At 35.3% G+C, this 24,870-nt stretch overlaps 4 protein-coding genes across 10 annotated transcripts; all 4 read right to left on the bottom strand.

Moving 5' to 3' along the window:
* Positions 1-710: 710 nt before the first annotated feature.
* On the bottom strand, positions 711-3,431 carry LOC120204158 (elongator complex protein 6-like). Its single transcript, XM_039204263.1, has 5 exons — positions 3,133-3,431; positions 2,192-2,264; positions 1,590-1,795; positions 1,187-1,333; positions 711-817 (listed from the first exon to the last, which is right to left on the bottom strand). Exons 1-5 carry the CDS (start codon positions 3,364-3,366, stop codon positions 716-718), a joined length of 762 nt encoding a protein of 253 aa, XP_039060194.1. The 5' UTR covers positions 3,367-3,431; the 3' UTR covers positions 711-715.
* A 4,798-nt stretch (positions 3,432-8,229) lies between these two features.
* LOC120204157 (serine/arginine-rich splicing factor RS2Z32-like) lies at positions 8,230-11,587 on the bottom strand. Of its 2 annotated transcripts, none has more exons than XM_039204262.1 (7): positions 11,504-11,587; positions 10,721-10,840; positions 10,162-10,201; positions 9,917-10,012; positions 9,136-9,332; positions 8,915-8,995; positions 8,230-8,800 (listed from the first exon to the last, which is right to left on the bottom strand). In XM_039204262.1, the coding sequence occupies exons 2-7, from the start codon at positions 10,825-10,827 to the stop codon at positions 8,359-8,361; spliced, it is 963 nt and encodes a 320-aa protein (XP_039060193.1). In that variant the 5' UTR covers positions 10,828-10,840; positions 11,504-11,587; the 3' UTR covers positions 8,230-8,358. The 2 variants fall into 2 exon arrangements, with proteins under 2 accessions (XP_039060193.1, XP_039060192.1); XM_039204261.1 differs by having other exon boundaries at positions 8,915-9,001; positions 11,504-11,586.
* Positions 11,588-13,135: 1,548 nt separating this feature from the next.
* On the bottom strand, positions 13,136-17,370 carry LOC120204155 (protein RDM16-like). 6 transcript variants are annotated; one of them, XM_039204257.1, is made up of 7 exons: positions 16,937-17,217; positions 15,767-15,805; positions 15,572-15,695; positions 15,101-15,484; positions 14,799-14,993; positions 14,569-14,723; positions 13,136-14,030 (listed from the first exon to the last, which is right to left on the bottom strand). In XM_039204257.1, the coding sequence occupies exons 1-7, from the start codon at positions 17,122-17,124 to the stop codon at positions 13,148-13,150; spliced, it is 1,968 nt and encodes a 655-aa protein (XP_039060188.1). In that variant the 5' UTR covers positions 17,125-17,217; the 3' UTR covers positions 13,136-13,147. The 6 variants fall into 6 exon arrangements, with proteins under 6 accessions (XP_039060188.1, XP_039060186.1, XP_039060189.1 ...); XM_039204255.1 differs by having other exon boundaries at positions 15,767-15,817; XM_039204258.1 differs by having other exon boundaries at positions 15,572-15,690; positions 16,937-17,028.
* A 1,047-nt stretch (positions 17,371-18,417) lies between these two features.
* Positions 18,418-21,824, bottom strand: LOC120204159 (ankyrin repeat-containing protein ITN1-like). The gene is made up of 4 exons (XM_039204264.1): positions 21,671-21,824; positions 20,429-21,178; positions 19,587-19,996; positions 18,418-19,272 (listed from the first exon to the last, which is right to left on the bottom strand). The coding sequence occupies exons 1-4, from the start codon at positions 21,693-21,695 to the stop codon at positions 18,442-18,444; spliced, it is 2,016 nt and encodes a 671-aa protein (XP_039060195.1). The 5' UTR covers positions 21,696-21,824; the 3' UTR covers positions 18,418-18,441.
* Between the last annotated feature and the right edge of the window lie 3,046 nt (positions 21,825-24,870).

A 24,870-nucleotide genomic window follows, 5' to 3' on the forward strand; every position in this document is an offset into this window, starting at 1 on the left:
TTATGTACGATTTAAAAAAAGTTTAAGTACTAAAACATATCAAAAATGATAGTTTAGATATTAAATATGTAGTTTACCCATAAAAATATAATTAGACTGATTTGATTGTTAGTTGATCTAGTTGAGTGTCATGAAACATTAATTTTTTTTCAAATTAAAAATTAGAATTATGATACTATGAATAGAAAAAATTAGATTAAAAAAATTATATTCGATTTAATTTCATAACCCATTAGATTTAATCAATAATTTAAGTGTCTAATAAAATAAAATATTAAATCTTTACGATTAAGAATTAAAATCGTATCATTATAAATAAATAAATAACTTGAAAAACCATACCCATAGTAAATAATTGTAACTAATCACCGATTTAAAATCGATCAAACTGAAAATATAAGGGATTATCCTTATAATTTACCCTTTAATTATTACCCAAAATGAGACCGAATCAAAACGTTACGGTTTAAATTGTTTTCTTTACAAAATATCAACACATCAAAAACTTGTACAAATATAAAAGAACAGAAGGGATGAACTTCACTTTCCCAGAAAAGGGAACTTTCTCATGATATCTGCTCAATTGGTTTTGTTTATGCAGCAAACAATTCGCAATCTCTTCTCTGTTCCCATCTAAGGTTTCATTTGTTTCTTCATCAACGAATATCGATCGGAACACGACAACTTTTGTTTCCGATACCCGTTTCACGTCTCGTCAATCTCTGCTTCGTCCAGGGTAGAAACATTCGACGACGTTTTCCTTGACCTTGAAGTGGAAATTACTAGCCTTGTTCCTACCCTTATTCGATACTGTCAACTGCAACATATGATAAAACATTGAGACTTGCGAGACCCTGTTTCATAACTTTCTAATTACATAAATCGATAGGAACTTCTAAGAAACGATGATAACTCCGATTATAGCCCATGTTGCTTGAAACTGTCAGTGCAACACGATATAAACATCGTGAGTTGCGAAACCCGAATTTGTTACTTTAATTATGGAAATTAATAGTTCAAAATACAAGCAAAGAACTAACATGTTTCCCCTTTTCATAGCAACTTCTATAATCAAGAAACAATGCCAACTACAATTATAGTCTATGCTACTCGAGGCCATAAACTGCAACATGATAGAAATGACACAAACCATCCAAAAAATGAAAAAGAAATAACACATCAATACCTGTCCGTGCACATCGGCCGCTAAACCGGTAGCCAAAGGCTCCACCTTTATCAAAATGTCTGTAGAGTACTCCATTTGTAACAAAAATGTACGTCCATCTTCAATCGAATAAATATCCTCATGGTTGAGTGTGATTAATGAACAGTCCTATAGTTCAACAAAAGGAGAAAATTTTTAAGAAAAGAGGCTGAAAGTATACAATTAATAATACTTAGATTTGAGTGTGAGTGCCTGATAGAAGTACGTCTTTTACTATGTATTTGGAGGATGCTTAACAGATCAAATCCCAATATTCATTTCTGAATATGCATCGGACAGCGGGTATTGAACATCGGTATTTCAAGAACGATGAAAATTCAGAACAATATATGACAAATGAGGGCGTAAAAAGCCATTATCTTACAAACTCGGATGTTAGAGTGCGGCAGTAGTGCAAGAAATCCAAGACATAATTTGAAGATCCATTTGCAGCCACCTCCATGAGAGATAAATCATCTATGATAATGGAAACATTTTTCCGACTAATCTCGGGCAAAGCTGAAATGGTTTTATGTATTTTTCCGAACAATGCAATGAGTCCACCTCCTGGAGTTATTCCTTCATCTCCAACTAATTAAACAAATTGAAAAACTTCTCCATCAGACAAAATCATAAAAAAATATCACAAACAGAAGAGTAATACAGTCCATGCAGTATGGTTCGAAAGTGTAGTAGAACCGAGCAATTTAATCTTTGCACATTGGATGTTGGTGCAAGAAAAGTAAAATTAATAACAATACTGATGGAAAACCATCTAAATGCTGTTATGAACTCTTGAAACCTGACAACACAACCATGTAGACAGAACTATAGCAAAAAATGAATTTTTTATATTGTAAACATAGACTTCCTCGAATTTCAACCCGTATAATTTGTCGGATTTCAGAAATCCACAACAGCATTTAGAAGATTCTTCGCTAATACAACAAAGCATACCATTTATTTCATCAGATTTTTTTCTCTCACCTGGACACTGCAACTTAAGCATGTCAAAGAATAAGAATCTGCCGTTATCCCTTTGTGATACCAAGTTGCATCCCTGTTTCAACAAAAACAAATAACATTAACAGCATTTCCAAAGTTTCCAAGAAAAGAAATCAGTTAGCCTAGAAAACACAGTATTCATCTTGCACTTTGCATCCTCTCCTAAAAATGGACTCGGCCCTAGTGTCACTGATTCAAGACCTATGAATTCATTAAAAGGGTAACCACACATCCGGGCCTAATTACCTATGTTGTTTGAACTCGGGTGTGAGTGTCAGATTCTAAACTTTTTGTCTATTAAAAGGGTCCTTGAAGGGTGACATGATGATATCAATGTCCATATATACGTGCATTCAAAACGTGTTGAAAACAAAAAAGAAAGGTCCGAATCAATTACAACAAAAGGAAGAGACAATTAATTAGATTGTAAATTTAACAATCCCGGAAGCTCAATTAGTCAAGAAAAATTAGTGGGTAAACTACGTATTTAGTACCTGAACTATCAAATTTAATCCATTTTAGTAATTAAACTTTCAATTTTTTCAAAACCATAACAAACATTTAATTTTTATTTCATTTTAATACTCGTCGTTAAAAACTTAATCCATTGAACACCTAAACTATCATTTTGATCGTTTTAATACCTAAATTTTCAATTTTTTAAATATAATTAAATTTTGAACATTGTATTAAAATGAAACAAAAACATGTAGTTTTGAAAAAATTGAAAGTTTTAGATATTGATAGCTTAGGTACTAGATGTTTAAATTACCCAAAATTATTTAACTTTTTCATAATTTTTTATTCATAATACATCACTTAAAGCACCAAATTTTTACTAAATCTACCATCAAAAGAAACAAAAAATAAAAATAAGAATAAAAAGAAAGTTAAGAAAGCTTTATTGGAGGAAAAGGATTTACCAGTTTTCTAAGAACACGATCGTAATGAGAGAAAGGCTGAGAGAAAGCGATGAGGATGGAAACATTTGAGGAATTTGGAGAAAGAGAGCGTTTAAGTAGATGATGAAGAACGAATGAGCCACTGGTCTCAACTCGGTCTTCTATAGTCAATACTCGACCCCTTAGAGGCCATGGCTCGATGACCTGGTCTAGCCCCAAGGCTTCATCGAGTAGGCTCGAAGATCTCTGGTTCATGATATTTGGGAAATTTTGATTTTTAGAGGGATACACGTTAGGGTTTGTAGGGTTTTTGAAAAGAACTCGCAAAATAAACCGTGGGATTGAATTTTCTAGGCAATTACTTGGGCCTTCATAAAGTTTTCATTTGGGTTCTAAAATTAATACTTGGGTAAACTACGCATTTAGTGATTAAATTATTTGTTTTAATTTGTTTTAAAACTTAAACTTTTAATTTTTTTTTTAAAATTATACTTAATATCTAATTTTATTTCAATTTAGTACCCACCGTTAAAAATTTAACGGACGGACTGACAGGACATACCTCTAGTGGATGGACGACTAACTAGATCGGTAAACCACGAGAAAATGACGAATCGACCAACATAGTCCAATTTCATGCACATCATACTAATAATCATGAAAATAAAGAAAATATCTTAATTTCATACTAATAAGATCGTTGTATTGTATATCAGAATAGATAAAATACCATAAATATATCATTAAATTTATAGTCTTTTCAATTTCATCACATATATATATATATATATATATATTATGCACACTCTAAATAATTCTATCATATGTTTTATGGATCTCTTCTTAATACAAAATGAGTGAACGGCTAAAAGGTCTAAGCCCTTTAAGTGCTAGTATTTGCTGCTCCCGGAGACTCCCCCAGCTCCGCCACCGCCTTGAATCGAAACCAGGGATCTATAAGATGAGCAGTTGCTTATCAGATGGAAATCCAAAAACAAAACGATAACGGTTATATCATCGTGAAAATGTCTTCACACTCCGCGGTCGATCTTTTTCAAGTCCGAGTATCGCATTTCTCTCTTCTTCGCTGCTTCATGAAGCGCGGCTTCTACGAGTCTCCTTGCAATACCCTGCTGCGTAAACATCTCGTATAAGTTCATCCATAAATGTCATCAAAACAAAGATGAGTTCTAAGTTCAACACGAAATCGATATGTACTTCATGTTCATGGAAGAAAACGAACAAAAACGAGTTCAGTAAGGACTGTAAGAAACCATTCTCAGTTGCATGCATTAAACATGTAGTTGACATGCAAAGAAGACAACCCTATTCAACCAATAATATAGTCGGAAAAATAACCCGAAACTGACCGGATTTTGACCCAATCTGACCCTTACAGACAATTTTCTTCATTTTGTAGTTGAAATGCAAAGAGGAGACTCACACCAAATCCAAGTAACATAGGTTTAAAAACATCGAAATAAAAATCATGGAAAGAAAACTAACATTACGTGGACTCGTGGTCACGATGTCAACGATCTCTTGATTGCTAAGGTGTTCCCTTACACCATCCGATGCGAATATAAGAAACTAATCTTGAGGACGGATTCTCTGTACCGATATTGCCGGCTCAGCTTGTAACGATCTCAGGATGTAACGATCGTAACTCCTCCCGAACAGATTCAAAACTTGCATTGTGCTCGGATCACAACTGAACTGCTTTGACCTCATCAAAGGCTTTCTCCAGTCTGCCTAAAACAACTCGAGAATCTCCAGTATTTGCAATATGTAGCGATCCACTACAAACTATTCCTACAAGCAACACGAACCAACAGAAGCGAGTTGCAGCTTAATTTCCCACTGCTGTCTGACAAGAGCAAAAAATTCTTCTTCGGTAGCTAAAAAGGCTTTGTTGATTACATCGGCTGACATTCCATGATTCTCGGTCGTAACTTTCGAGATAATGCTCTGGAAAAAATTAATTCACGAGATAAAGTACTCCCAAGATTAATTGCTCAAATAAGATGAAATTCACAGTGTTGGTCGTAGGTCGCCATGCCTTTCGGGCGACCTACTAGGTCGCCATGTCTTCCCGGCGAGTTACAAGAGATTGCATGTGCCATGCACGTCCCAACACGCTGGGCATCCGAGGCCATCCGACCGAGGCCATCCGAGAGCATCCGAGGCCATCCGACCGAGGCCATCCGAACGAGTTATGCGAGGGCAACCGAGCGAGCTATGCGAGGGAATCCGAGGGAAGCCGAGGGAGGGTAGGTCGCCCGGAGGGCATGGCGATCTATGTGTTGGGACGTGCATGTGCCATGCAACACGTTCATTCTCTCTGTTTGAGCAAGGGTAGGTCGCCCGGAGTGCATGGCGACCTACGGCCAACACTGTGGATTTCACCCTATTTGAGCAATTAATTTTGGGAGTGCATTAGCTCGTGAATTAATTTCTTTCAGAACATTATCTCGAAAGTTTTGCTGGTTTCGGACCTATGTGACCATCATAAATTCCAACAAATATCCCATAAGGACCCGATTCAAACGAGCTGATCGGACCAGATTCAAGTTGGCTATGGTCTTCCAAAAGATAATTTGCTTGAACTACTGCCATCGAAAACTCACCTGCGACATGTTGTCCCAAGTCTTCATACCAAAACAACCCATCAACCCAACCGCATCTCCACTAGAATTTTCACCCTCGACTGAAGGCTTCAGCAAGGTGATACAATTCGCATTAAGGTTGTTGATACCATAACTTACATGTTCTTAACCGAATATGTGGCTTCAAAAAGAATCCGATAAAGTGTTCTAAGTGAAGCTCAGTCGGATCTTATCTTCGATGGATGGGATGTTCTATCTTACTAATTTACCGAACGCTATAGGACTTATCGACACTTTTTACTATGATTCAATCTTTAACACTTGGGGAGGCAATAAGCATTCTCCAAGTACCTAATTCAAGTTTGAACAACACGAGCCTTGCAAAAACGAATTCCTGGAAAAAGAGCAGGATTCTGGGTCAGCTCGGATTCGACTAAATGTTCGCAAAACAGAAGTTTTAGAAATCAAACAAACATGGATAAATTCAGACAACAAAAATTTTCACAGTTGCAATAAACATTATCTATAATCCTAATCTGAGTTTGATCTACAGCTAGCTCTTGTGAAGACAGATTCCTGGAGAGAGAGAGCTGGATTCGGCATCAGCTCGGATTCGACTCAATTTCCGGAAAGCAGAAGTTTCAGAAATCAAGCATAATCAATAAATTCAGACAACATACTAAAACCCTAACCTGAGTTTGACCTACAGCTAGGCCTTGAGAAGATAGATTCATGGGAAAAGAGCTGGATTCGGCATCAGCTCGGATTCAACTCAATTTCCAGAAAATATAAGTTTCAGAAATCAAACATACAACGATAAATTCAAACAACATTAATCTACAAAGTTGCAATAAAAAATAAATTACAGAGCATTTGGTTTAATCCTAGAACCAGAAACATTCTTGACTAACACTTAGACCCAAGTTCGAGTAACAGTACTCGTTTTGGATACATATCCGTGTCTGTCTAACACTTAGACCCGAGTTCAAGTAACATAGATTCTTGATAAACCTTAAAGACAGGCATTATTTTAAAAAAATCACTCAAACTCACAAGTGAATGATGGATATGAATGTGTTTGATACGAGTATATCTACACATGACCTATTGTACTCGAACTCATAGTGAATGTTGGATACGAATGTGTTCGATACGAGTATATATACACATGACCTATTTGACTCAAACCCATAAGTGAATGATGGATATGAATGTTTTCGATACGAGTATATCTACACATGACCTATTGTACTCGAACTCATAGTGAATGTTGAATACGAATGTGTTCGATACGAGTATATCTACACATGACCTATTGTATTCGAACTCATAGTGAATGTTGGATACGAATATGTTCGATACGAGAATATCTACACATGACCTATTGTACTCGAACTCATAGTGAATGCTATATACAAATGTATTCGATACATCTACACATGACCTGTTATTGTACTCAAACTCATAGTAAATGTTGGATACGGATGTGTTCGATACGAGTATATCTACACATGACCTATTGTACTCGAACTCATAGTGAATATTGGATACGAATGTGTTTGATTCAAGTATATCCACATATGACCTATTTTACTCAAACTCATAAGTGAATGTTAGGTACGAATGTGTTTGATACATCTACTCAACCTTCAACCTACAATATTTTAGGAAAATATTGTAGGCGACTTTTACTCGTCTAGCTTTCTCCATTTTTAGCAAAATCAAACTTCCCCTTACAATTAGGCTAAAAAAATAGAGTTAATTATTACTTTTTTTATAAATACGTTGTGTGTACCATATATGTATCTAATTTTTTTTAACTATTTGATAATAAATATTTATATTATTAATATATATGATTTTTGAACGTGAAACGTTGATGTCTCAATCAATAGATTAACGTTTAATTTAAACAATCATCAATGTTTAACGGAAATATATGTATAACCTAAAAATTATTTTATAATTTTTAATAACTGAAGAATTTAATAAAATAATATTTATAATTGAAAGACTATTTTTTATAATTTTTAAAAAGTTTAACAAAATGATATCTTATTAGAAGATTGTTATATAAACTTTAAATAATTAAGAAACTCACAAATAACAATTAATAATTAATAAATTCTATAAAATAACATCTTATAATTGAGAAATATTTATATACTTGATCTAATTAATTTAAATTCTTATTTTTCACCTAATATAAAATATTCATTTTTGTAGTAATAATTCAGTTATAAAATACACTTTTGTCTAGACAATATATAAAAGAAATTATTTATTGACTTGATATAAAAGTAAATATACTTTTAAATATTTTAGTTAAATGAAACGTATCACGCTCAAATAATTTTAAAATTTTTACTTTTTAAAGAATATAATTTTTTTAAATTTTATAAAAACAACACGTGCCAAAGATAACTAAAGTCGGAAACGTTAGATACCTAAATTAATAAAGATAATTTAGACATCTTAATGAAAAAATAATTTAGACACTTATTTTAGAAATAAGTTTAATAAATCTTAAAAGTTCTTAATTTCTCATAACACAACTAATCCATCAAAATATATATTAAGATCTCAAAAGTTCTAGCAAACACAGATTGTAACCAAGTCCTACCATTCAAACCACCGCAGTTTAATTCGACTCGCTGCGTCTTGGAGAAGCATGATTATCGTCGTCTTCATCATCGTAAACCGGGCTTCGGTCCTCCCTAGGGGGCGGGCTGGGGCCGCGGCTTTGGCCGTTTTCCTTTGTGGAGCCCCTATAAGGCCTGTCCTCGGCATCAGCTTCACGGTCTGGAGTTCTGCTCCTTCCCCTGGGACTCGCACTGTAATCTGAACCATTGGCATGTCTGCCATCCCTTGGGGATGGGCTACGCCTCTCCTGTGGGCTTCTTTCATCAAGCGGTGGACTCTGCTTCCTCCCTCGGGCTGGGGAGGGGCTTCTTTCACCACGCGCTGGACTCTGCTTTATCCCTCGGGTTGGGGACGGAGACCGCCTATGGCGCTTGGGACTCCTTGATCTTCTATCATCGCGCTCGAAACTCCTTTCTCGCTTCACAGGTGATCTTGACCTACTGTTGAAGGTCGAGTGATTCAACACAAAAAAGAATGAGCCCGACAGCTTACAAGACCAAAACGATTTGCGTATCTCAATCAGAATCTTGACGCAGGGAAAGCTAAATACAAACCTGTCACTACGGCCCCGGCTGTAACTGCGGCTTCTGCTTCGACCACGTTGGGGACTAGGTGAGCGCGAGTAACTACGCGGTCTACGGCTGCAACGATAAAATAAATAAAATTGCCTCCCAAGTACACAAATAGAAGTTTTTCAAATGATAGAAATATCACTCCTATTTGCAGCAAACTGGTCAGAACAACAAAAGGATAGGATTTTGAAGGGGAAAATGACCTCAGCTTCTTTGGACTATTTTGACAATCTCTTTCTATGTGGCCTCGTTCACCACAGCGATAGCACTTATTCTTCCAATCCCCGGCTTTGCAATCACGAGCCCAATGACCATCAATTCCACAATTGAAGCAGCGGCCAGAGCCAGGAGCAGGACCTCTTCCAGCATGATCACGAGATCCACCAGGGCCGCGGGGCACCTACGTTGCAATTCGAATCAGATTCAATGTTCAAACACTAATGAGTCAAGTCTAGGACAACAATGAGAGAGAGGAATACCATTCCATATTCGAGGCAAGTTGAACACTTTTGTTCCCACCAGCAATCATCTTATACTTTAGTTTCTAATAAAGAGACCGAGTGGCAACAATGATATTCTAATTAAAAGGCTTTTAATCTCTTTCTTCCCAGCAGTAGCTACTTAAACTTATTAGTTAATTTAAACATCAAACTCATGATCATAAAGCATATCCATGGGAATATCAGTTTATTACCAAACCACAAGCATCTTATATTTTGCTGCTTTAATTATTTATATCTATAGGTCTACATTGTCCGATTTCAGAAATCCACATCAGCATTTAGACATATTACTAGCACCCTAAGCAGCAACAGAGCTGAACATGCAAACTTTTATGTGTCACACAATCCAAAAATCAGAATGCATTAGGAAAATGAATACTTAAAAACATTAACCAAATAATATTAAATTTCTCATTCAGTTTAATATAGCATCCACTGCCTTCTAGAAAACTTATGGCAGTGAGGTTATCATAAAACTTACTCCCTTGGCAAATTCCACAACGATACGGCTTCCATCTAGGTCTCGACCATTCAATGAATATCTTGCATCATCAGCGTCTCTAGGGTCACTGAATTCCTGTTATCAAGGAGGCAGACAAAAACACACAAAACGAACAAAGAAAAGATCCAAAGAAAAAGATCATATTTTCAATATATGGTGAAGAAATTATAGATAACAAAGAAGAGTTTTTTCAGTTTATATTGGAAGAGATTTGAAACACATACGACGAATGCGTAGTCTCGCTTCATATCCACATCACGTACTCTGCGCAAACGGGTGCCACAAACAGTAAGGCCATCATGACACAATTATCAAGGGTTGATAGTTCGCCCCTCACAGATGAACGAAAAACACCCACTTTTGAGATTGTTGCCATTTCGATAAAAACACGCTATACTATAGAAAGACTCGCCAAATCCACCAAGGTCACCCTCTCACCATAGACCTCCAGATTATGGCAAAAGCCAAGGGACCTTCAACAAGATCATTCGAGTTAAACCAGACCGACTCGTGGAGGGTTGCAACATTCTCACTCATATTCTAATAGAACCAGGGTCATGCTCTACATTAAGGGCTTTGGCAATGAGACTATTTTCTCCTACGTCATTGTCACTACACCCTGAACCTATCCTAATGGCCTTCAATGCAAAAGAATAGAACCATGAATACTCAAACTAAGGGGGGAAATTGAACAAGTACGCCAAATGAAACACAGCTTTTAAACCAGTCTAATAAGTAGGATAAAATTACGAACTCTTCAACATAGCAAAAAGATTTCGTTACCTCCCATATCGGCTAAACATGTCCTCTAGATCACGTGATCTTGTCCTTGAGGACAAGTGACCGACATAAAGGCGAGTGCCACCACGGCGATCATCATACCTAGGCATTTTTTTCCTTTCCCTGCATTAACATTTCCCATTAGAACCCCAAGGGGAAAAAGGCACGCAAATTTGCATGATAAAACACTCCAATCGTCATTAATGACATCAACAATCTACTTTAAGCTCAAATCACCATAAAGCTCACGCTTTTGCTTCCATCATAGAACAGATAATACAAATAGGTTTTCAATTTAACGGACAACTAAAATGTAATAAAAACTCTAACAGGAACCTTCTATATATTAATAAAATCATGTATAACCAATTGCACACAAAATTCAAGTAAGGAAAGCTAACAATCAAACAATATCTAAACATACCCATAGTTCATGTTATCTCTTATTATGGATACCATAAATACACAAGGAAAATAAATAAATATAAGCTTCAGAAGGAACAAATCTGAGGAAGGGGATTAATTTTTCACCTCTCAATCCTAACAGGCTAAAGCATCAAATCCTTACATATTTAAATTACTATTAAAGTCACAAGAAAAAATCTATTAAAAAGCGGAAATTTAAATTTTAAAAATTACGACCTCAACAAATTTTCAGATCTATAAAAATCAAGAATTTAGAGACGTAAGAGCATGAGAATTCAAAAATAAAGGGAAATTAAGAGCGAAAGAATTACAGAATTAAAATTTAAACACACAAAAACACAACAAGAAGAAGAAGCTCACGATTAAATTTCAGAAGAGAGAGGCGAAGAAGGAGAAGATGAAAAACCCTAGACTTTTTCGAAGAGAACGAGACAGCTTAACTAAACGATGCGTTTTCTTTTCTTGATTTATAGGGGCCTTAAGCCCCAAGGATAAGGATCATTCAACGCTCAACAATCAGAGGACACGTAGTTACAAAAAGACCCCTGCCCTGAATGACAATTACTGGCTTGAGGAAAAAAGGCTTAATGATAAAATTAACCCTAAATGTTTGTCTAAATGATTTATCTTAGCCCCTATTTATTATAAATATTTTAATCAGATATTTTAATTCTTATCAAAATAAATATTATTTGATAAAAATTATTAATTAACTAACTAATGTTTTTGATATATGATTACTAATGTTGTATTTTCACATGCTATATCATTACGATGATTGTTATTTAACATATTATTAATAAAATATATATAAAATTATCATGTCAATAACATATATTCAATTTTAGTTCGCTGACAAAGCTTTCTATTTAATATGAGATACTTTAACTAAAATTAAATATTAAGGGTTAAAATGTTAAAATAGAATAGGTATTTATATCATATAGTCAGAAGCTTGAATATTATATGTTAATTTAAATTTTATATCAATTTTTTTTATAAAAAGTAGTTAATTTTATTTTTAAAAAATAAGAAATATCTAGAATTATAATTAAGGGCATTTTTCTTTAACCATTAACACAAAAAACTAGACACAGAGATCACACAATGACAAAAAGGAAAAGGTTAAAAAATTTGACAAAAAACTCGAACAAATTTGACAGCATCAGCGAATAAACTACAAAAGAGAATGAAACTATTGAAAAATCACCAACAAACCGTAAATCAAAGTCAAACAACGTGAGAAAAATGTTCAAGAACGCAAATCGTGTATCCAAATCAATATGAGGGTCCAAAGCACGGAAGATCAACATGATAACAAATAAACGTCATCATTATTATTTGTGACGAAGTCAAATCCAATCATTAGAAAAAAAGATAAACGAAAACATCAATCAAACAACAAAAAACATACCAAAAGACTGAGAAAAACATGTTATAAAAGTATAATATAATGTATTATAAAGACAGAATTATTAAAAAATTAAAATTAAAATTAAATAGATTAAATTTTAAACACTTAGAATACGTTTTGTTCTCAAAACATAAGATTATCAATGCAAATAGAATTCTCATCTTATTTGGTTTATTTGACTACAATATAAGATTGACATGATTGGTTAAAAATGTAAATTTAATAGTCTAGACTATACATGCATAAACGTGTTTAAAATCTAAATCATATATTTTAAATATGTTCCACGATATATTGGAAGCGACATTTAATTTTCAAACAAATTGTTATGATAAAACGCACATAAATTGAAGCGGTATCAGTAGTCGTAAAGCTAATTAGAATATATTCACAACCAGAACCGGATTTAGCCAAAACCATTGATGATACGATACTCAAATTCGACCCGAGTGTTCGATAAACAGAACTCGAAATATTCACAACGATGATCGGAGGAAAGAAAAGGGTTTCGATGATGTTCTTAATACCAACAATTGATATGATTTGAGAAAATCCAAGCTCTTGCTGATCAACTCGGCTAAAGAGAATCATCAAAAATCATTCTCAGAGAAATTAACCGCAAGGTCCCAGTAATGGCCTACTCCAGCATCCGCAAATACCTTTCTCGCAGCTGCTTCGGTGATGCACTCGTGGACAGAGAACCTGCTGAAACTTGATTTGGCGACGCTACCTTGCCAAACTAACACGCACTTGTTAGGCGGTTTCTCTTCGTCTTCATCGTCATCTCCCTCTTCGTTCTCGTTTACAGCTTCAGCCCAATTGATTCGTCGAAGTATAAGCTTCCCGTACCTCTTAATGGATTTGCTTCCACCTTCCACGACTACAACACTAATGCCCTCGGAGATCACGGCACAACCAGTCAAACGGTTTTCTTGGGCATTAACATCAACTTTGAAGCAGGTCTTGGGATGTGAGAGGTCATTGATCCTGTAAACCGAAACGATCGTCTCCATCGTATTTGGGTCGTCAAAAAGCTTTCTCTCTTTCTTTTCACGGCGCTCAGCAGGGGTAAGCTTGCGAGCAATGTTTCTATCGACATGAGCCTGTTCCCGCTCAGCAGCAGCACTTCGGATTTCCATTTCAAGCTTAGTTGGATCCTGGGTAGCTTCAGAGCCTAGAACTTTCATTAAATTGCTCAACTTCACTTTCGGCTTGGGAGGTTCTATCAGGCCTTGTCTGATCATCTCCTGTTTATCCTTTTCCCGGGCCAGACGTCGCTGAGTCCGAAGCTTCTTTTGCTCCTTCTTGGTTAGTTTCAGGGGCTGAGGCGGTGGAGGAGCTGGCTCAGCAGGAGGCTCAATCGGACGAGGATGCTCAACATAAATCGTGATCTTCTCTTTCTTCAGTTTATCTTCACTTAGCAAACCATCATTAATGTTATCGTAGGAGCCCAAAACCAGAATAGGCAAATCCCTGAAATATACCAAAAACAATAAGAAAAAGGTAATGTAAAAGAATGAAATAACCTAGCAGTTGTAATTTATGTTGATACAACTATAAATAAGGTACAAGGACCCATAAAATAAAAAGGAAAAACTTTAAAAAAAAATACCTGTACCCAACACCTGTACCCGAATCCGAGTAACATAGATTGTAATGCTTCCTTTAGATTTTTTAATATGGAAATTGCATATGATGCCAAAAGTAAATGCAAAATTTTTTGGCTTTAAACATGGTGAAGGGGTACACCTTAACTCTCAGCTTGAATATGATAACATAATCAAGAAGGCAAGAGTTCTGAACATCGGTTTACAGCTTAAGCAGAAAGTACAACAAAAATAACCATTACAAAGAAAGCAATAAATATATCTTCCTCACACATAATACCCAAACGAAGGATTTTTTGGTTTAATTTGATGACATGTTAAATCAAACAAGGTCTCCTAAGTGATTGAATTGATTAGAGGTATGTGAACAATGTTATTTGATAATGAGAGGAATATCAACTTACCACCACTCTATTTCAGGAATCGGGTCTTTTAGTTTCTCCTTCGTTATAATTCTTTCCGACACCTCAATTAAATTGGGATTTATATCAGCCTTCGCCTTTGCCAATTGTGCTTGCTTTGCTTTTAGTTCTTTTGCTTTCGCTTCTCCAAATTGACTCTGTAATAAATAGACAATAATCACAAAACTAGAAAAACTGATGGAATAATCAAAGTAATAAAAACAAAATAATACTTTCAATTTGATGATCTCTGCATCTTTTGACCATTTTCCTTCCTCTACAAACTGAAAAGTCATCCTTTTTGGTCTAAGTAGCTTATTCTTATCGATTCCCATCCGCGCATCAAAATGTGGATTTGCTTCCGGATCCACCTCCAGCTCAGGTTTAAGGATCTGGAATGCATCTTTCTTTTGCTTGTTAATGTTGACCTGAAATGTCAGATGGTTCAAGTTAAATAACATCCTTGAAAGTAACTCAAATAGCACTGAAATAAGAAAATAACAATGATTGAACCAAGTGTACAAATTTCACAAACCTTGAGGGTGCTAAGATTACTTGGTTTAGTCACATTTATGATATTACCGTGTTCATCAATTTCCCTACCAAGTGCATCAACACGTAGAACAGGTGCCTTGGTTGGTTTCTGAGGAACTGGAACATCTACTTGCACCTGTCCAGGAAACATGTTTATTAGAGGAGCAAACTGAGGATCCTGGCGAAATCCCATCTTAGCAGCCAGCTCTTGAGCACGCTTAACAGCTTCTAAATTGGGTATTGATGCAAGGCCCGGAACAGCAGCCATGCCGGTAGTAGATGGCATTGAAGAAGCAACAGGTGCAGAGGTAGTAGGGGCTGATGAGACTTGTCCCTGAACTTTTCCAGTAGTAACTACTGAACTCGAGCTAGGGCCTTTGTTCAACTACACGTGACAATACCAATTCAACATGAATATTTTTAATTTAGAACTGGGGAATTTTTTCCTTTTTGAAAAGAAAGATTAACTTACGGCAGGTATCTTCTTCATTTTCTCGGCTAATTCTTTCTGCATTTGTAAAGCCTTTTTTGCTTTGGCTAAGGCATCAAGAGAGAAATTTGCACCACTTTTCCCAGTAGATGAAGAGACATCTGTACTAGATCCAGGAACCTCATGAGATCCGGTAACACTATATGCTTTATTTTCAGCAGTAGAAATTGAAGATACCTTGGTAGGAGGAGGGTGACCAGTCTTTGGTAATGATGCCTGAGCAGCACCCTTCAGGCATAAAAAAAAGTAAATTACATCAGCATACAAACTTATGATTTCGGCAATATGATATAACTTTTGATCAATTTTAAACTAGCATAATTTCAACATAACTCCATTGAAATCAGATGTCATCCTACACTTCAGTTCAAATAGTATGGTTCATTAATATACATTTCATATCTCATACTTATCATGTGATGTTAGCTAATATCTAAATTAATGCTTACGTTAGTATGTATATAGTAAAAAAAATGGTGAAACATTAATAATAGGACAAGAGTTGGAGCACTATAGAATAAAGTCATATATAATATTATGAACTTCTATTTACTACAAGTGTCAAATTAGCCGCAAATGAAAGAAGGCAGCAACTATGACTCCACCACCCATAAACCGATGAAACTGGCAGTCCAAGGAAAGAACTAGGAAAAAGAAATTCTGATAAACATGGTCAAAAACTTATATAATAAGTACCAAGCACCAACTCAACAGAATGTATACCATAATGCAACAGTCAACTCATAGTGGGAGTAGACATTTGAAAGAAATGCAATTATCAAGGAAATTTGATGTCCAAATCAGTGCATTTAAATTGCACCACAACATGACTTTACAGCCACTATTTTTCGGTTTTAGATCTCTGTTTCACTAGTGAAATTCACAGCCAACATTTATCACAATCGACTGAAGCAGCATTTATTAGGACATCTCATAGGCAACATCCATTTAAATCCCAGAAAACAACATAAAATCAATGACACAAGAAAAAACTTCCTACCCTGAAACATTATTAAAATACTCATTCCAAATAAATAAAAATCAAGAGATACTTCAATATATTCAGATTAGATTACTAACAATAAAGCAATAAGGTTAGTTTTCAATCAAATTTGTTATATTTGCTACTTAGATAAAATATTTTCTTCTCTATTGCATAAGATAAATGATATAGAAAACAAAATCATATTAAATTCTAAATTATAACAAGCTTAGTCTTAGACGCTTTAAATTTGTCACTAGTTTATAAATTTCATTTTTCATTTCAGTTTCCCAACAGCCAAGCAAACAATAAAAGGCAATTATCGCAAAGATAAAACTAACAAAAAAATGAATTCAAGGACTCACATTGTGAACTGGATCACCACCATTGGCGCCATTGGATAACTCAATTTCATCATCTTCTTTAGCCTTATCCCCAAACCTCCTCTCTCTCTTTTCCCTTCTGTTTTCTTCTCCAGGTTTACTCCTCTTCTCCCCTCTCTTCTCAATCTCTTCTCTCTCCTTCCTCTTTTTCTTCGCTTCGAATTCTTCATAGGAACCCTCACGGTGCCTCCTATCCCTCGAACCCTCCCTCTCGAAGGATCTCTCGCGCTCGTCACGGCGAGATGCGGAAGATCTATAGTCCGACCGGCTATAGGAATCGCGGTCGTCGTGTTGGCGATCGGAGTCACGGTGGTGCCTGCCGTCGCGATCTCGGGACCGTTTGGATGCGTGTTTATCTTTGTCCATCTTTTTTTTAGGGTTAGGGATTCTCGATTTGGATTTTAGGCGCTCTTTATCTCGCTCTCGGGCTCGGCTCGGGATTTTTTTAGGGAAAAATTATAAATTGATATCTTATCTTTGGAATACGACGCCGTTCCAATAGCTGTTCGGTCTACATTAAACCTAGTTCATTATGCAGCATCATGGGTTGAACCGAATTGGACTACAGTTTATACGTTTAATTATGGGTAATTTAATACTTAAACTATTAATTTTTGTTCGATTTAGTATTTAAATTTTTAACTTTTCAACATAACATCTAACGTTTAGTTTTATTTCATTTTAATACTTATTATTAAAAACTTAACATGTCTAGTGCCTAAACTATCAATTTTGGTTCGTTTAGTACCTAAAATTTTATTTTTTTTCCCAAATATTAACGTTAAATTCTGAACGTGGGTACAAAAATAATACAAAATCTAAAGTTTTTAACGACAATTACTAAAATGAAATAAAAACTAAAACTTAAGCATGATTTTAAAAAAATGAAAGTTTAAATACTAAAACTAATAGTTTAGGTATTAAGTGCATAATTTACCCTTTAATTATTGAGATAGAGACATTTTTTCATATTTTTTGTTCACATTGATTTTGGAGTTTTTCAAAAGGATCCTTAAGTCTTGATTATTAGTTCCTAAAATCACCACAAAGATATTGCATTTCTGAACATTTTATTTCTGATTTCCCCCCTAAAACTTTAATTATCATTCTTTCCCATCCTTTTTCAATTTAGTTTTTTTGAAATCGCCAAACTCAAGTTAAAACCGTCTTTATTTTACTTCTAATCTGAATCTCTACCGTCCGATCGAGACATTTCAAGTATGTACTGTACTAATAATCACGGCAAAAGTTCATCATTCATAAATTTCAAGGCCAGGGTTTTGATAGATATTGACACTATTGAAGAGTTAAAACACATACGACAGGTTCGAATCCGATGAACTGGGTGATGCAGAGCATATTCAAGCTCTGATATTCTATGCACGTGCGGCGATGCATCGTTGATGAAAGATCGCCTTTCGGAAGCTTGAACATCTTCCGTTTTTCTTTTCCCTCCTTTTGCGGCGGAAGCTATAGATTCGAGCATATTAGAGGGCATAAATCCTATCGACTTCGACTTCCGAATTAGTGTAGTCGGAATGAAGCAAAGAGTTGGATCCACTTCTCCTTGAATTCTTTCCCCTCTTCCTTCTAGTCCTCTTCGATTTCACCACATAATAAGTCATGGTGCCGAGAACCCCGGCCATTATCAGACCCCCTACGACAGTAACCAAAATTGCAGCCCACTCGTGTTTCCGGCCGACCACTATATACGAGGAGGCCATAAAGGCAACTGAAGTACAGACGGAAGCCAACCACATCAACTTGTTGATTACTTCCACCACCTGTTTCTCGGCTTTGGTTTCACCTCGGACCAATGTAATTTGAACGACGACAACGGCCAAAGAGGTGAAGAGAGCAATGGCATTGAAGATGAAGAAGATTTTGAAAGAGCTCGAGCTTACCACAACCGCAACTCCGCTATTTTCATCTCCTCCAGGCACGGTAAATATAGCCGCAAAAGCAACCGTTGCAAATAGAACGGCTACCACAGTCACAGAATTCGTGGCGTTATTGATTCCTTCTCGGTGGAGTTTTCTAAGTTCCTTGGAGATATTATGAACATTTTTGTTGGTTCTTTTGGTTTGTTCAAGCTGTGTATGGACATCTTTCTTAATTTGCGTCACCGTCTGCCTCAATTCGTCTCTCGGTTGATTCAGTTCATTAGCTCTGAGAGCACCTTTGCGAGAAAGGCAGCTCTTTATTTCTGTGGATTCTTCAGAGAGCGGAAGCCCTTCCGCTATGTCAAGAGCCGTTTTATGGTCTCTGGTGAGTGCATTGACGTTCGTATCAGGAAGAGACAACAGCACATCTACGATCTGCAAGGAAATAGCGAGATTCATTAATATGAATCTGTTTCGTAAAAAGTTACGAGGAATGTTAATATATTTTGCTTGGAATTGGATGCAAGTGTCGGATATGGCTATACACACAACACGGATATGTTCGTTCATTATTTTCTGAGGTTTTTCATGTACCTGGAGGATCTTTGGGGATCATATCCTCATATCATGTTCAAATATGTGCCAAACACAAGTACTTCAAGGAAAATAGTCTCAGAGCAACATAGTAGGAAAATGAAGTTTCTATCTCTATAGCAAGAATCGAAAATGAAGTGAGTGAATAGTTGTACCTCTGCTCTCTTTTTCCGAGTGGCTACATGTAGTGCGGTGTTCCCGAACTTGTCCGGGAGCATCACAATAGCAGCATCTGCCTCGAGAAGCAACTTCACAACCTCACAGCTCTGTCCTTTAACAGCCATGTGTAAAGCCGTCTGTCCTTTCTTGTCAGTTCTTCTTGCCAACTGCGGGTCTTTGTTCAGCAATGCTTCTACGACATCTACATGCCCCTGTCGTGCAGCTAGATGTAATGCATTTTTACCATTTGATCTCGTACGTTCTAGCAAGCCACCATCTCTTGATAGCAGCTCGTTGACTACCGCAGTATGCCCTTTGGTAGCTGCAGAGACAAGAGGGGTTGCATTCGACGGCCCAAATGTTTGGTATAGACCAGGATCATGATCTAGTAGCAACTGGACAATACCTGCAAGGATTGGACGTCATTTTTCCAGCCTAGAATCTCCGAAAAACAACTGAAATAGGATTACGACTCCACAACTGGCCTGTAGAAACGAAAACTAATAACAAAGGCATTTACATATTAACTATATTCTCCATATCATATACGAACAATATGTTGACAGATTGTTCCAAAGGTTTAAAAAGGATGGTGCATAATCATTCTTATTTCTCAACGAAACCATATAGCAGATGATGATTCATAACATCAGCAGGACGATATCGAATATGTTGTCTTACACAAACATCGGTTAACAGTCAAATTTATTCAACAGACTTTGACACTGACTTGAACCAGTACTTTTACTATATGTCATCTTTGCAAGAACTCGACTAACTAATTGACATCAAATAACAGCACAAGCAAAATCACAAATCGAAAGCTAAGGATCATTACCATGGTGCCCTTGGCTTGCAGCAATATGCAATGGATCAAACCCAGATTTATTCTTCTTAGTAACTGTCTCTTTGTTTGAGTATTTTAGCAACTCCTTGACAACATCGAGGTGCCCTTTCTCCGCAGCGGTAAACAAGGCATTCTCTCCCAACTCATTTACCTCGTTCACCACACTTGCCTGTATCTCCGACACCTCCGTATTGAAATCTTCCCCACTCGCAGTCTTCGTCATCTGCGAATCAATGTCGGCAAGAATCTGCTTCATGGCCGCCAAATCACCACGCTTTGCCGCCAAGTGCAGCTCAGTGTCATTATGGCGTCCAGTTACCTGCTTCACGTATTTCTTTTTGCTAGCCTGATCAATGCGCTTGCCGGAGCTCGACAGGACCAGAGCAGGGGCTGTTGCTGACGACGGGGATGGCGTCGCCGAGGGTTCTCCAGTAGCCGAACTGGAACTGGTGAGGCTACTGGACATTCGGTCAATCCGCTTGTTAGAATTCGATAGTATCAAAGCCGGGGCCGTTGCAATAGACGAGGGTGATGATGTTGCTGAGTGGTCCGTAACAGTGGAACTGCAACTAGTGAGGCTACTTCCCAAACGATCAATTCGCTTGTTGGAATTCGATAGGATCAAAGCCGGAGTCGGAGCTGTTACAGCTGAGGACGGTGATGGTATCGGCGAAGCTTCCATGCCGGAATTATGACCCGGATGTGGACTCACAAGTCCTTTCTCCAGATCCATATCTCCACCTTTACAATCAACAACTAATCAATATAATTATGAAGCTAATCACAAATTTGGTCATATTCCATAACCCCATGACCAAAAGTTAGATGTTTTGATTTTGCAGCTCTTATCAATGAACCAATTACAACTCCAATATCTTCATCTTAAAACCTAATTTCAAACTAAAACTACCACCAATTCAAAATTAAAGAACCCTATTTCCCAATTTTTTCCTCAAAATCTAAGCTCCAATGGATCTAGATATAAACTAAGGTAAAATTTAAGGTAAAAATACAACGAAAAAAGTGATGAACTAAGCTGATTTAGTATTTTTTTTCCTAAAAGAACCCATTAAATATTTTGAAGAAAGAATCAGAACCCAAAATCGAAAAGTGAGTCTTTAAGCTAAAGGATCAAACTTTACAACAAAAAAGACTGAAAAAGTATGTACATAAACTAAAAAGAAATTGTATTGGAAATTTACAGATGGGTTAAAGGACAGTCAACAGTGTTACCTTCTTTGATTGAAGATGAGGCCATTGGTGAAGAAGAGAGAAGCACAAGGTGAGAAGAAAATAAGGAGAATGATGGGAATATTTATTTATTTTAAAATGAAAATAAAAAAGTAAATATTGAAAAGGACAAAAGAACAAAGAGAAGAAAGTTCAAAGAAAAAGAGTAAAGAAGAGAAAAGAGTCAGTCTCGGTTGGCTAAAGAAGGAGGGAAGGTGTTCTGAAATTTCTTTCTCTAATATATTTATGGTTAAATTTTACTCTTTTTCTTTTTTTTCATTATATTTTTAATTTTTTCTTTACAATTTGAATTGTTTTGCTTACTCCTTTGTTATCTCACTAACATTGTGATGATGTGTCATTTATTATTATTATTATTTAATATAAAATAATTGAAAATATAAAGAGTAAATTACTTCGTTCCTTATTGAACATTATTCTCTCTCTTATTTTATTCACCCAATTATAAAATAAAAACAGAAAGTAGTAGGATGCCACCGCTGGCCACCATCGATCGCCATAGATGGTGGTTGTTCGATCCCAAATTTCATGGGTCGTTTCTCCTTGGCACCTTGAGTCTGAATCTGACTTCCATTTTGTCGGAACTTGCTATGAAGTCCACGAATTAGAGATTACAAGTGAAGAAGTAGAAATGTTTCAGTTGAGATTCACGAATTTTGGGATATTTTTCAGTGAAATAACCACCATATTTGGATTCAGGGGTCGAATGAATCGACCCATGAATTTTGGGACCGAACGACCACAATCAACGACATTAAACGATGGTCGGAATGAAAATGAAGGGAAAGAAGAGGATTCGAAACGACGTGGTTTTGGTGTATAATTGAGTTTTTCAAAAACGACGTCGTTTTGCTACTTGTGTCATGTCATAACACCATTAAAAAGTTAACGCAAAGTGAACAAAATGATTCAATTTCTAAATTCAGGGAGCAAATTAAAAAATTGAAATTACGGTGAACAAAATAGGAAATAAAATAAAGTTCAATGAAAAACGTGGAATTTATCCTATATTTAATATTAGAATATTTGGAAATATTGGCCAATTACATATAATATTATTAAAATAAAAATAATTTATGTAATTATTAAAACATTCAATGTCCGCTTTAGTTTTAACGATGAAATAATCTAATTATAATAACATTTTAATTGAACGACAGTTTCAAAACATTTTTTTAAAGAAAATGAACAACTCGATTATTATTAAATTTAATAATTAAATAGGATTAAATATAATTTTTAAAAGAAATTTAATCAAAATCAAAACCCAATTTACTCATCATATGATAAGTCTATTAGACAGCCACTTGAGCCTGCAGTCCATATGCATACAAAATAATGAATCAAGTTGATTTTCAGACATGTAAAGCATTCAAGACTTAGATGCATGACTAAATAGAACAAGTAAGCAAAATCCATGGATATGAGAGAGAAAATGGGGTTTTCTCTCATTCTTTTTTCCAAACCTTTTAGGGTTTCACACGAAAACAAATCGAACGAATACAAACGAGGGTACGTTCATATTCGTTCGCTTAACTTTAATTGAATAAACGAATGAATATGGACAACTAAACGAACGGAATTTCTTGTTTGTGTTTGTTCATTAATGATTGTAGTTTGTTCGTGTTCCTTCATGTTTGTTCGTTAAAATGATAAACGTAAACGAATAGACAAAAAATTAATTGAGTTTATATTTGAGAAGAGTTTTTTTTTTCTTTCCAAATAAGTTTAGGTGTAACACCCCAACCCGTACCGTACCCGACCCGGATACGAGTCCGAGAGTCACATTGACTTTTTGAAACAATATTATTACAAAATAACAAAACATTTGAACTCATATTAAGAAAATACAATAAATACTATTAAATTATGCTTCATTATAAAAATTTGAAAAAAAATAAGTATTTATGAACAGTATTATATGGTATGAACAGTACCGTGAAACAATGACTTCGACAAAATACGTATAAATTCATAAAAATCTAAATTTTCATTCTTATAAAATTACCATTTACATATACACATTTAAAACATTACAAAACTCAATCATATGATTTTACAAACCATTTAGAACATATCACATTCAAAACTTTATTTACATGTCAACCACTATAATTATTACAAAATACATACTATTAACTTCTTTTCTGATCTGATCTTTGAAAATGAGAAACTAACATGTCTTGCATAACTTTTATCAATCTTCCTCTTCTCGGAACCTACGTGTGAAATAATCACACGCTAAGTCGTTGACTTAGTGAGGCATATAAAACATATAATAAACCATAGAACATTTCATATAACAAAAATGCATACATGTATATATATATATATATATGCAATCATTATCATCATTTATGTTTTTATCATATTCATACACTATTATCATTCATATTTTTTATCTCTTGTTCATATAATCTCTTATGTTCTTATCATATATCTTATATCTCATTCTTATAACAAATGCAATAACTCATAACACACATATATCATTTCATATAATTCATATCACACGTCATATATATATTATATACATTGTATTCATGATTATCTCTTTATTAGCCCATGTACATTATTGAGAACTTAAGGTATTCGAGTACATTGAGGTTGTGCACTTATGTTGTCACCACAGCTCGTATAAGTCCCACTGAGTGACATATGAAATTTATCCTGAATGACCTATGTATTTATCCCGAAGGACCGCGTAGACCCTCAACTTTTGGCATGCCAACTATACCTATAGCTCTCGTATCATATAACATGGGCATTATCGTTTATAACATTTTTGTATTCATATCATTTCTCTTATAATCACATGTTCCTTCTCTTCTGTCACATACCACGTGTATGTGTAAACATATATCTCATATGCTTTTAACTCATAACTCTTTTATTTCATATCATGTAATACTCTTACAGAGTATCATATTCTCTTATCATGTATTTCATGTCGCATGTTCTTGCTTTAATGTAGTCACATAGCTCATGTCAATGTTCACATATCACATGGTCACATTTCATATAACACTTATATTACATATTCCTATAATTACTTATATCAATATCACATATATCACAAGTGCATTTTCACGTAAACATGTAAATCATGTAATATATAAGAACATACATCCATTTCTATGTATTAATGCACACATAATAATCACATAACATTTTAGAAGTTA

The sequence above is a fragment of the Hibiscus syriacus genome, unplaced genomic scaffold, assembly GCF_006381635.1.
Source record: "Hibiscus syriacus cultivar Baekdansim isolate YM2019G1 unplaced genomic scaffold, ASM638163v2 tig00010533_pilon, whole genome shotgun sequence".
NCBI lineage: Eukaryota > Viridiplantae > Streptophyta > Magnoliopsida > Malvales > Malvaceae > Hibiscus > Hibiscus syriacus.

Excerpts from the sequence above, each read along its gene's own strand:
- LOC120204157 (XM_039204261.1), bottom strand. The coding sequence starts at position 10,827 with ATGCCTAGGTATGATGATCGCCGTGGTGGCACTCGCCTTTATGTCGGT. Across the intron at positions 9,002-9,135 it reads AATAGTCCAAAGAAGCTGAG|CCGTAGACCGCGTAGTTACT; the intron begins GTCATTTTCCCC and ends TTATCGTTGCAG. Across the intron at positions 8,801-8,914 it reads AGCCGGGGCCGTAGTGACAG|TAGGTCAAGATCACCTGTGA; the intron begins GTTTGTATTTAG and ends GACCTTCAACAG.
- LOC120204158 (XM_039204263.1), bottom strand. The coding sequence starts at position 3,366 with ATGAACCAGAGATCTTCGAGCCTACTCGATGAAGCCTTGGGGCTAGAC. Across the intron at positions 2,265-3,132 it reads ATCGTGTTCTTAGAAAACTG|GGATGCAACTTGGTATCACA; the intron begins GTAAATCCTTTT and ends TTGTTGAAACAG. Across the intron at positions 818-1,186 it reads CGGCCGATGTGCACGGACAG|TTGACAGTATCGAATAAGGG; the intron begins GTATTGATGTGT and ends CATATGTTGCAG.
- LOC120204159 (XM_039204264.1), bottom strand. The coding sequence starts at position 21,695 with ATGGCCTCATCTTCAATCAAAGAAG. Across the intron at positions 21,179-21,670 it reads CTCATCTTCAATCAAAGAAG|GTGGAGATATGGATCTGGAG; the intron begins GTAACACTGTTG and ends TTGATTGTAAAG. Across the intron at positions 19,273-19,586 it reads CTCGGAAAAAGAGAGCAGAG|ATCGTAGATGTGCTGTTGTC; the intron begins GTACAACTATTC and ends ATTTCCTTGCAG.
- LOC120204155 (XM_039204253.1), bottom strand. The coding sequence starts at position 17,320 with ATGGACAAAGATAAACACGCATCCAAACGGTCCCGAGATCGCGACGGC. Across the intron at positions 15,485-15,571 it reads AAATGAAGAAGATACCTGCC|TTGAACAAAGGCCCTAGCTC; the intron begins GTAAGTTAATCT and ends TGTCACGTGTAG. Across the intron at positions 14,994-15,100 it reads GTAATCTTAGCACCCTCAAG|GTCAACATTAACAAGCAAAA; the intron begins GTTTGTGAAATT and ends CTGACATTTCAG.